General features: G+C 50.8%; 1 protein-coding gene across 5 annotated transcripts in view; it reads right to left on the reverse strand.

The window, feature by feature from the left end:
• The window catches only part of Afap1l2 (actin filament associated protein 1 like 2), a 106,906-nt gene that overhangs the window by 29,406 nt on the left and 61,121 nt on the right, over positions 1–16,379 (reverse strand). For all 5 annotated transcript variants that reach the window (XM_076563369.1, XM_076563371.1, XM_076563368.1 and 2 more), the window contains 3 exons: positions 7,964–8,092; positions 2,566–2,640; positions 1,288–1,382 (listed from right to left, as the gene is read on the reverse strand). In XM_076563369.1, coding sequence (XP_076419484.1) covers positions 1,288–1,382; positions 2,566–2,640; positions 7,964–8,092 — 299 coding nt within the window. The remainder of the gene's footprint in view (positions 1–1,287; positions 1,383–2,565; positions 2,641–7,963; positions 8,093–16,379) is intronic.

Below are 16,379 nucleotides of genomic sequence, written 5' to 3' on the forward strand. Positions count from 1 at the left end.
TTAGTGCTAATGTCATGGTTAAGGGGGGGGGGGCAGGGACAGTGAGCATGCCAAGATGGTAACTTGTGGCCAGCAAACATCTGTTTCTCTTGCGGTGACCACAGCACCTGGCTGTGCAGACCGCAGCCTGGAAAGACTTCAGCTGAGTCATGGTCCACACCCACGAGTTCGCTCCAGACCCCTGGCTGCCCTTCACTGCTGGCAGGACCTGGGCTCCTCTGACTCTGTGGGGACTGAAGTGAGGACCTAGCTACTAAGGATAAGTCAGGGTTCAGGGTTGACATGCATCCCAAGCTCAGGACAGAGACCACCATTCTGGTCCAGACAGGTACTGTAGACCCAGCATTTGGGTGAAGGTTTCCTGTAGCACTGTGGTATTCTGGAGTCAGGAGAGGGAAGGGGGAATCTCCGACTGAGGAGATTCTCGAGGCTCAGGCCGTGGGGTGGAAGTGCCATGCATCCTGCCTGGGAGGCCTGGGTGGTAATGACTCCCATGTCTCCTCCTCCTGGATCACCTGACCCTGCTCCTCTGGAAACACTGGATGAAGATTTGCACTGCTTCAGGCAGAGTGAGCAGGAAGGCTTAGGGGCACAAGTATGATCATCACATGTGTGTGGGCAGGAAAGAGAGGGCCTGGGGAGTAGTCCAGAAAGTACAAAGTCCCTGAGGCAGAACCAGCCCCAGGGGCAGAGGGCAGTGAGTGAAAAGCCAATGTAAAGAGGCTGCTCAGCTGCTGGCAGGCAGGCGGTGCAAGCAGGGGACCACGTTAGGAACAGGAAGTCTGTTTCCCAGCTTCACAAGACCCACTGGTGGGTTTCAAGTATGAGGTGCAATGTGGTACAAATCCTTTCTCTGTTCTGTATATTTGAGACAAAGTCTCACTTTTAGGCCATGCTGACCTGGAACTCACCTGTAGCCCAGGCCAGCCTTGAACTCATGGAGACCCTCCTGCCTCAGCCTCCTGAATGCTGGGATTATAGGCATGAGCCACCACCCCTGGCTAAGAATTACCTTTTTGGAAGGTCTGGTGACCAGAACAGTTTATGGCCCTGCAGTGTTAGGTGTAGGTGACACTTAGTGAAGCCTCCCCAGGCACACTGCTCACATCACCTGGAGGGTCCTGGTCAGGCTTCCTGTGTTCTGACTTCCCCGGGCTGTGTCCTGCGCGTAGAATGAGCTCAGAATGTGTCAGAGGCTGGGAGGACTGGCCAGACACTCATGAGAACAAATGCAAGCTGAGAGCCCGAGTCAGGGAGGTGGATCAGGTGTCCCCGCCCGACACTCACCAACTTGGGTGGAGGAAGATCTGGAAGACTCTTCTGTGGGGCTGAGGAGTGCTGGCTGGCCTCCCCATTGGCCAGTGGACCCTGCTCCTTGGGCGCTGTGGGCAGCAAGAGGAGAAGGCTTCAGTGAGGGGCGGAAGGGTCTCATTATCCAGGGATGTCTGCTCACTTGTCCTGTCCCTGGCCTGTGTATTCTATTTGAGCAGGTGTTAATTACCCAGGCAGGCAATCCCGAGAACCAAAGCTGGTTTTTTTTCCCTCCAAGAATAGGGCATAGCAATGGCCAGCCAGACACAGATTCCTCAGAAGTAGCCAGCGTGGGGTTTCTGGAAGCCTCTGCAGCCCTCTCCTACCTGTCCCATTTTAAAAAATGGCCCAGCCACAGAGCTTCGGTAAGCAGGGCAGCTGTTTGCCAGTCACTATATTGAGCCACACAAAGCACCAACCTGGTGATTATGGCTCGTTCCTCCCACCATTTACCCAGAAGGTAGAGCGGACACTGGCACTGCCTGAGCTTCTCAGCCCCTGACTTGTGGTGGGGGAGGGTGGGGAAAAGGCATGCACACCACACCAAAGAAGTTAGCTTTCCAAGTCTCTCCAGTTCAACCAGCCCAGCGAGACAGCACAGGCTGGCTGAGGCAAGCCCTCATCAGGACATGGCGGAGTCTCCGGGGACTTCCCACCTCTCTCTAAGTCCTTCTGTTTGGGACCTAGAGAAAAACCTTCCTGTGGCCCTGCTGCTGAATGTTCTAGAATGTTCTGGGCCAGACACACACCAGAGGTTCTAAGAGAAAGTGCTTTGGGCAGAGGAGCTAGGTGCCAGGGGCAAGGCCCCAAGTGCTTCCGGGAGAGAAGCCATGCTGCCCGGGAGTGTGCTGCGAGCTTCATCTTTTAATGTCACAGTTGCCGACACCAGCAGTTCTCCTCCCTCCTCCCAAGCAGGCTTTCACCCGAAGAGGCAGGGCTGGAACCGTGGGATCAGCGCCACACACGGCTGCTCTCCTAGAATGTCTGAATTACGACTTCCTCTTCCTGCAATGATGCTGGGAAAAGCCAAGAGATTTTAGGGACATATTCCTTGTCCAATAGGCAAGAAGGTGGTGGCCCCATTGAAACATCCAAAAATATATGAGCCCAAAATACCATTAACCAAAATGCGCATTCCAAAAATAAACCCCTGGGCCTGTCTCGGCTGGCCGGGAGGGAGGTGAGGAGGATGGGGGAGGCTTGTGGATCCTCTGCCTGGAGCCAGGCAGCCCAGCAGCCCTTCAGGCCTTGTACCTTCATGTGGAGATGCTGAGTTCTGCTCCCTGTTGACTGACACTTTGTTCATGTAAATATATTCCTCATCAGAACCTGCAGAGGAAAAGACAGGAGATGTGGCTTCGTGTGACTTTGTTTTGCTTCTAGAAAGAGACAGTATCCACCAAGGTATCTTCACATGCTCAGGGCCCAGGGAGAGCACCAAGCACTGGGTTGGCGCGATGGCTCAGTGATCAAGAGCACTTGCTGCACTTGCAGAAGACGGGGTTCAGTCCTCAGCACCCACGAAGTGGCTCACAACAGCCTGCAACTGCATTTCCAGGGGCTGCACCACACTCCTCTGGCCTCTGTAGGCACCAGGCATTCATGTGATACATGGACACATAGAGGTAAAACACCATACATGTGAAATAAAGTCAGGCAATTAATTATGAAAAAGCTAAATAAAAGAGCTAGTCACAGAGACAGGTGGAAGACTTCCAATGCAGAAATGGCTAGATGCTGGCCGCTGGCTTTCTACCCTGGGGGTGGAGGATGGAGGTGGGAAGGCCACAGAGGATAGCTGCAGGACCGGAATGGGTAAACGAAAGGGCATTCATCCCTCAAAGAGCTCCAGCACATTCCACAAACTAAAGAAGCCTCTGGACCCCTGTGGCATTGTCAGATATTTCCCATCTGCCTTTGTCATGAATCATCATAACAGACTAAAATCAGAAGTGTCTAGATTAAATAAACCACACTTAGGGTCTGCACATTTAGCTCCCAAAGCCCAGGGTGGAGGTGGGGTCAGCTTAGGCTGGGGAGGACGGGCAGGTGAGTGAACAAAACACTCAGGGCAAGAAGTCTGGACATAGGGAGGGGAGAGTACCAGTCCTTTGTTGTGTTGTGAATTGAAACTTGTAGTAATACAACCCACACCCTCCTTTAAATTACTGATGTATAGGTCAGGCCGCCATTCTGGTTGGTGCCTGCTGGCAGAGGGGAGCCAGCCTCCTGCCACATGCCTGGTTCTTAACCCTTATGCACCCATTCTTGGAGGCTTCTGAGGAAGCCCTTCATGATTTCTTCTGAACCCTCTTGATGGTCCTCTGTGGCCCATGATTTGCATTTCCTAGCAACACATAGCCGGCAAATTCCTGTGGTTGGATAGACTCAATGCAAACCTTTGCCAAAGGATCCAATTCAATGCCAATCTCTTCCATGGCCATAGACTGCTGACTCCAGCCAAGGGCCTGCAAAAGAGCTCGAGAACCCAGAGGGTCAGGAGGAGGCTAGATGGGTTCTGGCTGTCAGTCACAGCCACACCATCTCAGTGTCCAGCCGTGCCAGACCAGTAAGCAGCTTCGGCCCGGCCAGGGTATCTCCACTGGCATGACAGAGGGTGGAGAGAGGTGAGAGACAGGGCTTTGCCAAGCTCTGCTATGAGTGGCAACGTCTGGAAAATACCCCTGATCTCTAAGCCTCGGTGGTCTTCTCTGCCCCATGGAAGACCATCAAGATGAAGCCTGCCTGTGGACCAAACAAAACTCAAATGTAGGGAGTATGAAAAAGAAAGATCGGTTCATAGCTGACAGAGATTAGAGGCAAGTAACTTAAAGGCTCACACTAAGGAGACAGTAGGGGAGATCACAACACCTCAAATTCAGCATGCTTCGCCACCATTCTGCAAAATCAAATGGATTCCCAGAGACTGTAAACTGACAATCACATGGACTTGATTCTGGAGGACAATTTTACACCATCACATCCTTTGTTCTAGCATTTCCACAGCCAGAAAGCTGTCTTACAGATAAGTCCCAGCACATAAACAGAATTTTACTTGAAGTCGTTCATTGTAATGTTGTCTGAAGCTTCTGGCTTTCTTTGAAAGCCCTATGACTGAGATGCCTACCAAGAGGCAGCAGGAGGACCTGTCATCTGCAGAGTGTGGCACTTCTCACAGAACTGGGGCGAGGGAGGGAGGGAGGGAGGGCTGGACTTCTCGGCCACAGCTGGATGGACAGAGCATGTGCAGGGCCTCCTGCAGAGGGGCAACCACTGGAACATGCTGCAGCCTTAAGGAAGGGAAGCAGGGGACGTGTTTCTTACTGACAAAGGCAAGGCGTATGTAGGCTGCCAAGTCCCTGATAGAAGAGCATTCAATCTATGCCCTGTCATCAGCCAAGAACAGGGGCCTACCAAGCTAAAACGTAAAAGCTCAGAAAACCAGGATAGAGGGTCCCATTTAAAAAGTATGAAAGCACCCACATAGGTACACACATGCATACACATGTACACTCACATGGACATGGACACACACATGCACCCCGCCCCCCATATTCCACCATACATGTGAAGACACAGTCTTTCTTCAAGTGAGCAGAGTGTCTCCCCTCCAAGGCCAGACTGAGCTAAGTCTGTAGACACAGTGAGGTGGGGGGAGGGGGAGGTGTCAAGAGGAAGACACATGCTGTAAGAGGGTGGGGGTGTTGAGGATTCAGTCTTGGACTGCACATTTAGCCCAGGTGACAGAACTGGAGAGAAAATACCATGGTTAGGTCTGCCTGCCCTGGCTCACCGGTGACAACCGGAGGGGGGGGGCCCTCTGGGCAAGTGACTTGCCAAGCCTAGGTCACTTCACTGGTAAATGCCATAACACCAATTCCCTCAGAAATATGAGGTAAGGATTAAATGACATAATCTGAGTCACTGTACACTTTCCACGCTGTCCCAGAACACCGTTGGTACCATCTGTGTTAATTCCCTATAGTCTAAGCAGCGCAAAGAATGTCAGAAGGCAAAGTTCTCAGATGTGTGCAGTAGCAACTAACACGTGGGTGTCACCCCTGAGAATCTCAAGCGGTGGTCACAAGCCTCAACGTGGTTGAGCATATTCATCAGTGGACTTGGGGATCTCTGGAAGTGTTCACATTGGAGACACCTGATCAGATCCCCACCATCGATCTGTAGCAGGGAAAGTCGGAAAGATAAAGACCACCCCACAGGAACCATGCAGCACACTATGCCAAAAGGGATCCGCAATGGAAGGCACTGCCCGTACACTGGCACCAGATGACAGCCGGCTTCCTCACAGAGACGGGCTTTATAACATTGTTACAAACTTTCAGCTTTATAACAGTGTTACATCTTTATGACAGTGTTACAATGTTACATCTTTAAAGGTCTGGGATCCTGCTGTCTGAAGGGTTCCATCAATGAGTCCTCTGTGAGGTGACTCATCCTTCTTCTAACCTTCCCTCTTTGTAGTGTGGATTCCCCTCCGTTTCCCACCAGGGCTGCTTTGATGTGCAGCCCGGCAGACGCTGCTACAAAGCTGGAAGCCTGGGAACTGTGCAGTGACCTGGAGAGAGGAAAGGGGAGCCCTTGATGCTAGGGAGTGGGTAGCCAGGATGATTCCTCCAGAAAGGAATGGCTACCGGAATCTAGAAACACACTTAAACTTCCCACATCACTGCCCTACAGGGAAAAGACACTTTCTGCTGGGAACAAAGGAAAGGGAGCCCCAAAGAGCAGCCCGCCAGATTCAGGCTAGATTCAGGGAGCGTTCTGGACCGTGACAGCTGGAGCAGGTGAACACTTCCCTCCCCTGGCAGGGATGATGGCCACTCGTGTAAAAGGGCAGATGGACTGGATGCCCTCTGATGGTCCTTACTGTCCCCACATAGAACATCTAGTCACAAACACCTGGAATAAAAATCAACTGCACTCAGCTGTTGAGATTTCACAAAGCTTTTCTTCTAAAAGCAATTCTGAATTTGCTAGAAAAGAAACCATCCGTCCAAAGGAATTATACAGGAACATCCACAGCAGCCTGCGAGCTAGACAGCTGAAAAACATGAACACCCCAGACAGACATCAACGAGTAAATAAGGGTAGACTACTCCAGCAGTGAAAGAAACAAATTACACACACAGCTCCGAAGAGTCTGCAAAGGGAGCCATGGGTTCAATACCCCAGATGAAAGAACAAACTGTAGGCACTCCCCCAGCCCAGTGAGGCTCCAGGGCTCCACAGTAGACACAGCATGATGGCATTTACACATGATTCCAGAGGAGAAACCTTCTTAAGGCAAGAGAAATTAGAGCAATGCCTGCCTTGGAGTGGAGATGGGAAGGAGATCAGAGAAAACAGAGCAAGGTTGAATTTAAGATAAATAATTGTATGTGCACATGCATGTGGGGGTCAGAGGCCAGCTAGAAATGTTGGTCCTTAATCACTCTTTGCCTTGTGTTCCACGTGTTCACGTGTCCTGTGTATGAGTCCTCTTTTATTTAGATGTGCGTGTGCACAAGTGTGGGTGTGTTTGCACGTGAGTGGGCTCACCTGTGCAGGTACATGTGGAGGTCAGAGGTTGACACTGGGGATCTTTTTCAATTGCTTCTCCACCTACACTTCCTGGTCAGCACCCAGAGGAGACCTGCCCATCTCCACCTCCCCGTGGGAACACAGGTGCACACTGTAGTGTCTGGTTTTGTGGGTGGTGGGGATCAAACTCAGGTCTGGAGAAGCTTGTACTGCAGGACTTTACAGACTGAGCCATCTTCGCGGCCCATGAGAGGATTTTCTGGCTGATAGGAGTATCCTGTTTAGTTTTAGATAGGGGTTACTCTGGTGTGTATACAATTGTCAAAAGTCACTGAATTGCACACTTAAGGTCTGTGTACTTTGTTATATGTGAATTCTACCACAAAAGAAATGGTGGAAAAATTATGAACTCGTGATTCTACAATTTACAATCTTAAAGCTATATTTTCTTCTCCCCTCAGGCTACATAATACTAGTTAAGGACTGAAACTCCACAGTCTGAGTTCCCTGTGTGGGAACAGCACCAACCACATGGGGTTGTCTTGAAGAAACTAGTTCATACAAGTGCAGTCTCCTCGGGTAGTACACAAGGGAACCCCAGGCATTTGTAACAACTTCCTGTTACAAACAGAAGCCATGGGCATTCTCAACTTCCTGTCTCTTCTCTTTTCAGCCAGCAAAGAGAGGGCTTTGAACTTAAAATCCCACTTTCCAGCTGATATGTGGAATATGTAGAGGGTTCCCTGCCAACTCAGGCTACGACAGTTTTGAGTTCAACTGTGCCCCTTCATATATTAAGCCCTGTCTCCCAGGCTTTCAGAACTTTAATTTGGACATAGAGCCTAAAACTGAGCTCTTATTGTGATCCTAGGCCATGTGGATGGAGTCCTCACAAGATGAGATTAGGAGACACACCCAGAGGGGGCTGTGTGAGGACAGAGGGAGAAAGCCCTCAGAAGGAGCCAGCCCTGCTGACTCCTTGCTCCCAGGTAGCTGGCCTCCAGAGATAAGAGAAAAATGAAGGTGTGTTATGAAAGGCGCCATGACACTATGCTGTGCGAGCCTGACCAGGTGAGCACTGCAGGCACTGCCGCCCCAGGCCCACACTTACTGCTGCTCTTGGTGTAAAGCCGCAGGAGCTCCGTCAGGCCGCTCTTCCTCACCACGGCTGCACTGCTGAGGTTCTCCTGGTCCAGAATCTTGAGGAAGTCATCCAGCTCTGTCAGCAGCTGCTCCAGGGCTAGAGAAAAACACAAGAGAGTGTGTTCAGTGACTGCTTCTCTGCAGACCCAGCAACACCCCACCAAGGACCTGTGGTCTCAGCAGGAAGGGATTCCTGTGAGGCTTGGGAGAAACACTGGCTCGGGAAGGGCATTCTTGGCTTCAGGGTCTTGGTGGGAGAAAAATAGGCCCTTGAATTTGAGACAGACAACCTCAAAGGGAGCCACAGGCTCACCACTTGCTGGAGAAGTGGCGGTGGCCAGGCTGGCCAAATATTCAGAGGGTAGCTCCTCCATTACCAATGCCTGCCTTCACAGTTAACAAGAAGAAAACACCCTCCAAAGGCCTTGCTGGCTGCTGAGCTCTGCACACACACACACACACACACACACACACACACACACACACACACCCCTCCCGGCAGTGCTTATCAGTCTCATCTTTCTCTCCAAGAACACTGGTCTTGCAACTTCACCTTCTCAAGTCATTTAGACAAACACTTCTTTTTCACAGTCCTTCCATCAAACCAAATACTACTGTTCTATTAAAGGAACACAGTAGTGAATGACTCTTAACGACGTTCCGAGTTCCCCACAGATCAGTGCCCTGTTCAGCCATCATCAGAGAAGCTTCCTCCTGCAGTCGATGAGAGGTAATACAGAGACCCACGACTGGGCAGTGTGCAGACTTTGGAATACCCAGTCCTAAATGGGATGCCTTCTTCAAACCCCTCCCCTTTGGGCTCAGGGATCTATGCTGAAGAAGAGGCAGAAAGAATGTAAGAGCCAGTCGGGGAGGAGAACTCCAAGGAAGCAGTGTCTCCCAGACACAACAGGACTGATGCACACATGGACTCACAGAGACTGTGGCAGCACACACAAGCCTGCACAGGTCCAAGACAGACCGAGTTCCAGTGCTCAGACGGGGAAGTAAACGTGAGCTCCCGTCCCTGACCAAGAAGCTATCGCCAGTTGACAACCGCTTGCAAAGGAAAAATTAGTTTTTTCTGATTGAGTCTCACAGGGTGTATTAACCACACTTAGAGGCAGGCCCCATGCTCAGCAGTAGGTGGCCAACTCCAAAAGAACTCAATGGTGCTTCTGCAGATTTTTTTTTTTACTCATATTGTTTTGTTTGGACATACTTTATCTTACTGGTCTCTTATGGTTTCTGATTTTGATTTTGTGTTTTTATGGTGTGTGTGTGTGTGTGTGTGTGTGTGTGTGTGTGTGTGTGTGGCTGAGTATGTGTGTGGGGAGTGTCTTATGCTTTTTATTTGTTTTTGTTTTTAATTCTGGTTTTGTTTTTGTCTGTCTGTTTGCTAAAGAGATAGAGAAAGAAGGCATGGAGTCAGATGTGTGGGGAGCTGGGAGGAGATGGAGGGAACCATGAGCAGAATATATTGTATGAAAAAAATTTCAATTTAAAAAAAGAGAAAAAAGTCCTCCCATCACTGAAATGCTATAACTCCAAGGCTGATCTAGTTTGGATACACAGCTCTCTAAAATGCATACCTGTTCATGGATGCCTCTGACAAAGAGCTTTTCCTGATTTATCTCTCTCCAGTCTCACAGTGCCGCTTGCCACATTTGTTGCCATACTCTACGGCCAAGCCTATGCACCCCACTCCACCGTCTTGGGGATCCACACATTACAGGGAGTGCCCCTTCTGTCTAAATGCTGTCCATCCCCAGGCCTTGCTCTCCATAGCATCCCTCCTGAGGCATCCTGGCTAGCCTCTACGACAGCAAAGCTCCTTGGGAAAATAACCCTATGCTACCAGCTTTGACCTCTAGGAAGGCTAAATCACGGTCCAAAAGACATCTACACTGCTTTGCATAGCAAAAGGGACTTCACAGATGTGGCTGGAGGAAGGGATGCTCCTGGGTAATTCAGGTGAGTCATTACCATCACCACCATCACCACCACCATTATCACCATCATCACAACCACCATCACCATCACCACCACCACCACCACCACCATCACCATCATCACCACCACCACCATCAACTATCACAATCATCATCATCATCACCATCATTATTATCAATTTTTCAATGTAAGGATTGAACCCAGAGCTTCACACATGCTAGCAGTCACTCTACCAACTGAACTCTATCCCTGCCTTTTTTCACTTTTTGAGATAGGGTCTCACTAAAATGCCCAGGGTGGCCTTGAACTCACTGTGTTGTCCAGGCTGGCTCAGACTTGAAATCCTCCTAACTTAGCCTCTGGAGTAGGGGCTGGGACTGTACAGGCTTGTGTCAACCATGACTGGGCTCTGGAGCCAGTGAGCGGTTGCTGGAAGTCTGTGCCTCTTTACCCCGACCCCCGACTCCCCTGTCTTCCTGGCATTGCTGATTAGACCCACAGCCATACCAAGCAGGTTATAAGTAACCAGAGAAAGAGAAAAGCAGAGCGCACTGGGCATGCCAGGAGATAGGGCAGAGAAGACGGGAGCTTCCGGGTAGCCAAATGTCTACCCAAGAAGTCGGGACACAGTCTTTCTGATTAGATAGAGAGGAGACACATCACCACAAGGGATGCACCACAAGTGATGGGAAGCATCACTAGCGGGTGAAGCCAGCATCCTGGCAGCCCCATCACTGGGTGAGGCTCTACCACCAGAGCCAGAGGGGCCTCTCTGCTGGAGCCCCCACCTTGGCCCCAGGCTTACTAAGTTTGGAAGTCATGTTCTCATGCACAGTGAGATGTTGCAGGACCTAGGCAGATGGACAGAGGTGGAACAGCCCTGGCAATGGCTAGAATGGACTTAAATGGGGGAGGGGAGAGGACAGCTCTTACGTGACATGAAATGAGAGGGGAATGCCTCTACACAACCTCATAACCTGGAACACTGGCAGCCAGCAAACAAACCTGGCCTGCTATAAAGCTAACAAGTACTTAACCAGGGTTGATGTATGCTGGTCCCGGAGATCTTGAAAAGACAGAATCAGATTCTTAAAATCTCAGGCCTTAATTGGTGGGGGTCTGTTGTATTTTGAACAGCTATTCACAAGCTTCCTATCTGCTGAGACTACAATGAGTTCAGAGGAGGGGCCATCGCAAACCAAGGGTGCTGTGCGCACAGGGCCTCGCAGCCCTGCTCTTAGCTCTGGTGGACAAGAAAAGTGAAAGGGCCTTGCTAGGAGGCCGGGGTCTAGGTTGTGTTTTCCCTGAACTTCTGGACCTCTCGAAGAGGCCAGGCCTCTGCCACCACTTCAGAACGACCCAAAGAGGAAAAGGATGACACTGGACATGCCAAACGCCTCCTCACTTCCTCATCCTTTCCCAAAAGCTACCCATTTCTGGAAAACAGTCTTTGTTTACGTTTCGCACAAGCAAATGCAAACTAAGCCAAAGGGTACAAAGTGTGTGCCTGGCCCCAAGGAGACAAAAGTGCCTCAGAGGGGTCCTTAACACCCACAGGGCTGTTTGCTGAACACACAGGTGAAGTCAGATTAATATAGGAATGTCTCCAAGGTTCTAGGAGTACAGAGGACTGGGCAAGGTTAGTTGGGAGAAGAGCTTACAACTGATCATTGACGCCTTCACAGAGCTTACTGGGAGAGGGACTCTGTCTGTGTCACAGGCACACAAGGCATGGGGGTCGGTGGGGAACTGGCTTCAGAAGAAGAACATGAATCTGAGACTAAAGACAGTGAGCAGAGCCACCCCAGGGTGTTCGTCCAGCAAGTGGAGGTGAGAAACTCTGAACGAAGTGGAGAGGGACGGACAGATAGGGAGATCACTCAGATAACTGCTCAAGTAGAGACGGTAATGACGAGAGCTTGGCCTAACCAGGACGGCTGGCACTGTGCCCTCGGCTGTGGCCTAACCAGGACGGCTGGCACTGTGCCCTCAGCTGTGGCCTAACCAGGACGGCTGGCACTGTGCCCTCGGTTCTACCCCACCATCTCCAGTTCCCACAGCCTCTTTGCAAGCGCAGCTGTGGGAATGGAGTACTGAGGCTGGGTTAAAACCCAACGCAATCGCAACTCCAGGGATCGTAACAGTGGGGTTCAAACCCAAGTATGTTCAAGTTCAAAGATCTCCTGTCTGCAATCTGTCAGCTGGAGTCACTTCCAGCGAGCTGTTGAGGGTGATCAGAGCCACAAATTTTGCTTTCTGGTCCATCATAATCAATAGGCGGTTCACAGAGACCGGAACAGGAAGGTTAGAGGAGGCAGGAGACAGGTGGAGCCAAGAGTCCTTGAAGATCACTCTGTTAGATGCAGGGTCTATAAGAGAAGACACTCGGATGCCTAAGAGGCACATAATGCCACCACCAGACATGCGTCTCGTGGATGGGGCTGTGCTTCCTGACCTGGCGGACAGTGGGTGGGGTGGGCACGGCAGCACCCAGCTTGCTTTGCTCTGAGAACAGACTGACATCTTCCCTTTTTCTAGAACACTTAGGGGAAGGGCAAGCATTAAGAGCGACATAGCTTGAAGAAACACAGGCCCGAAGGCCCGTGTGAGACTCTGGGGACCAGCACACGCCGTAACCTTCTCTTCTGGATCCACGCCACTTACAGTCTGCTCAAGTGCTCTCTCCATGAAGCTGCAGGTGACCAGCTCCACTCAGCTCCCTTGCCAGCTCCATCTCCCCTGGTTCCTTTCTAGGCAAGCCAAATATCCTGGGTCATGTCAGGGTAGACATGAGCCCCGTGTGGTCAAGAGTCAGGCTTTGTGGGTTTGGGTACTGTATTAGTTACTTTTCACACTACTGTGAGAAGGTGTCTGACAAACACAACTTAGGGAGGGACGGGCTGGCTTGGACTCCCCGTGTGAGGGGACAGCTGGGGCAGGGAAAGCGTGCATGGCAGGAGCGGGAGGCAGCGGGCACACTGCATCCACGGTCGGGAGGCAGAGAGAGATGAACACTGGTGCTCAGGCCACCTTCCCCTTTTCATTCAGTCCGGAGCCCCGGCCCCTCGGAAGGTGCTGCTTGACATTTAGGGTGGGTCTTCTTTGCCCAATTAAACCATTCTGGAGACACCCCGGGAGTCACCCAGAGGACTGGTTCAATGGTGATGCCAAGTCCCATTAAGTTCACAAGGAAGGTGAACAATAACAGACCTCTAGCAAGGTGCCAAGGACCCAAGAGGCAGCAGTCCTCGCCAGACATCTTTCAGGACTCTGGCTACAGGCTCTTGGGAATAACAATCAACAGAGGCACTGTGCCAGTTTGCACCAACCCCTGTGACATTCTCCAACCCCCAGGGCTCAGAAGGGCAGGCCACCCCTCAGAGGAATGTGGCTGTTCCACTGAGGTTCAGGGACCCTGCTCATCACATTTCCCTTCACCCCCACCGTCCCCCACGCTTTCATTTCGGTTTCTTTCTTGTCCTTCAGTGGATGAAGGGGAAAATAAGAATGTAGTTCATTCTAGAAACTGTAGGCCCTTGTGCGGGCTTTCCATCTTGGCTCTGTTAAAGTTCAGGGTTGTCTGCTCGGGTGACAAACCATGAATAAGATTCTTGTTTGGGACTTCCAAAGCCCACGCAGAGCTAGACTGTGCAATGGCCCGACTCATCGCCCTCCTCCTCAGGACCTCCCCCTCTAGCTTTCCTCACCCTGGGCAGTCCCTAGGTTCCCAGTGTTAGCTGTCTCCCCAGCACACCAAGCAGGCCGAGCTTCATGGGTCCCTCACGGTCTCAGGCACACTTCTGTTTATACAGGTACATTTGCCGAAAAGTCATGATTCAGCCTGATTTTCCTTTGAACACCAGCCTCAGCAGACCTGCTCTTTATAAAACCGTATTCCAGAAAGATGAGTATACATGCATCCCTCCCCTTCCAGAAGTTTCCCAAGACCAAGACACCACCACAGCATCCTCAAGAACGCAATTGCTGGGGGCCAAGGGGAGTTAGGGATGTTGGGAGGGACTCCATGAGAAGCAACAGCATCACACAGAGGTGGCAGTGAGGCTGAAAATAATGCACAGGTTCCCTATGGGCAAAGGACCTCAGCTTTGCAGGGTCAGCACCCGGAAAAAATACCCCTTCGCCATACTTGAGAAGAGAGATCAAAGTCCAAATCACTCGTTTCTTCAAAAGTGCCAAGAATGAACCTACAGTGTGTGCCTCTTAATAAGAAGTCGGATTCCTTCTTTCTTCCAAACAGAGGTGTACACATGTGTGTGCATGCACACCCCCACCCACACACACCATTTACTATCTTAACTATTTCACAGTTTACAGTCCTGGGGTGTGAAAACATACAATGTTGTGTAACTGTCACTGATATCTAATTCCGGGCTTTTGTCTTATCACCACAGCAGAATCCCACCCTGAGTCATTTCCCCCTCCCCCCTCCCCACAGCCCCTAACACTAATCTGCTCCCATCTCCGTGGCTGGCCTGTTCTGGATCTATCCTGTGAACGGGATCAGGGGATATGTGGCCTGGGGTCTGCCTTCTTTCACTTAGCACTATGGTTTCAAGGTTCCATGTTGTCACAGGTTGAATACTTTCTTCTTCTGGGAAATGTAACCCCATTCTATGGATTAATTACATTCTGTGGTGAGGGGGTGTCATTTTCTAATGGAGATAAAACTCACATGCTATAACCACACTCCATTTTACTGTCTCATGCTTGGCAAACATATTTAGCCACAATTGGCCACTACCACAATCAAGCACACACCCACCACTCAGAAATGATGCTTAAGAGGCAAACCTTTCCCCATGCCCAGAGCATGGGGACTGCTTGACCTTCAGAGCTCAGTTCCTTTAACTTAACAAGAGGCATTCACGATGCACAGGTCTGTGAGGGAGATATGGCCATGCTGTGTCCCCTCGATGGCCAGGGTGGGTGTGGCTTGGCTGGCTCTGTGTGCATTCCACCAGAGCCGCATACTCAGCTGAAGAGCATGGATTTCCCGCAAAGAGGAAGGCAGCTCTTCAGTCCAGGGTAGCCAAGAAACCTTTCCCTTTTCCCTGCTGGGTAGTGTTCCACTGTGTGGCTGCCAGGCAGCTTTGTGCTCCTCCACCAGGCTCTTCTACACACCCAGGAGAGTCCTGCATCTTCATCCCAGTGAGTTTTCACAAGGACACCTCACTGGTGACTTCCAGTGATGTCTGTGCCTTAAGTGCATGCACACCAAAGACAAAGCATAGGTACCTGTGGACTTTAAATCATCCTTACTCCAGGCCCACCCTGAGAGTGCTCATTGCTTCAGTGCTGGTTTGGGGCTTCACAAACTTTAAAAGTTTTCCAGGTGAGTCTAAGTTAAGGCTACGGTTTCCACTGGGCCAGATGATGGAGCAAATGAGTTCATCAAAACACAAAGATCTGCTTTGTGATCAGTCCTTTTACTCCGTGAAAATATTTCCACATGGTTCCTTCACACTGCACAACTCAGTTCTGATTTACACGCAGAACTTTGGAGACCTGCACCTGTCTCATGAACTCAAATGCACTTGGAAATGTTTTTCTTTTTCATTCTGGACAGGAGGATGAAGAAGACAAGGAATAAAGATGTTTCTGTATTTACATACCTCCCAGCTCAGTTCTCTATCCTGCTGGGTAAGTGAAAGCTTAATCCTGCCGATGAGCACTCCCAAGGTTCATAGCAGGCCCCTCAGTGGACTTGGACCCTTCGGGACTGGGCCAGTAATGTAAATAGCTTTCTCCAGTATAAATACTCCAGAGGTCATTCTTTATCTCCAGCTCCAAGAAGAGGCTGAGGGGGAGAAGCTTTTTACTAGCAGTGAATGCTCTGCTCCCCACTGGGTTTGACCTTCCAGGGTCATCTGACCATCATTTTTGCAAGATCTGTTTTTTCTCACCTATCTTTTGGGTCTCATCACTTGAAATGCTTTCCTTATGGCTCACCCTCTGTGTTCCCAGATTAGCTGAGTGAGCAAGGGGAGGAGGACATGGGAAGGATGCTTGCTGCGCCTCACAGTGCTGAGGAAACAACTGGAGTTGCTCACGGCCGACCTCTCAACTGGAATAGACTTCCCTGGGGAGCAGAGTCCCAATCCCAGCCAAAGAGCCAGCTGGAACCCCCAAGCCCACAGACTGGGCCCTTCAGAGACTCACGTGGTAATAAGTGAAGACACTGCACCAAGCCATAAAGGCCAGGAGGCCTATTGGCCTGCTAAGGGGCTGCCACCACAGAGCCTTGCTCCATTCCCATCCACCCAGCCAACCAGCACAGGCTAGCTGGTGACTCACACTGTTTTTCTATTTGTCCCACGACTAGGGGCCCAGAAAGCTCTGTATGGGCAAGGGCCACATAAACTCAGGGTTGGCTTCCACCACCATGCCCAAACAGGTCTTTGTGCAGACAG

The sequence above is a fragment of the Peromyscus maniculatus genome, chromosome 1 (genome assembly GCF_049852395.1).
Source record: "Peromyscus maniculatus bairdii isolate BWxNUB_F1_BW_parent chromosome 1, HU_Pman_BW_mat_3.1, whole genome shotgun sequence".
NCBI classification, from domain to species: Eukaryota; Metazoa; Chordata; class Mammalia; order Rodentia; family Cricetidae; genus Peromyscus; species Peromyscus maniculatus.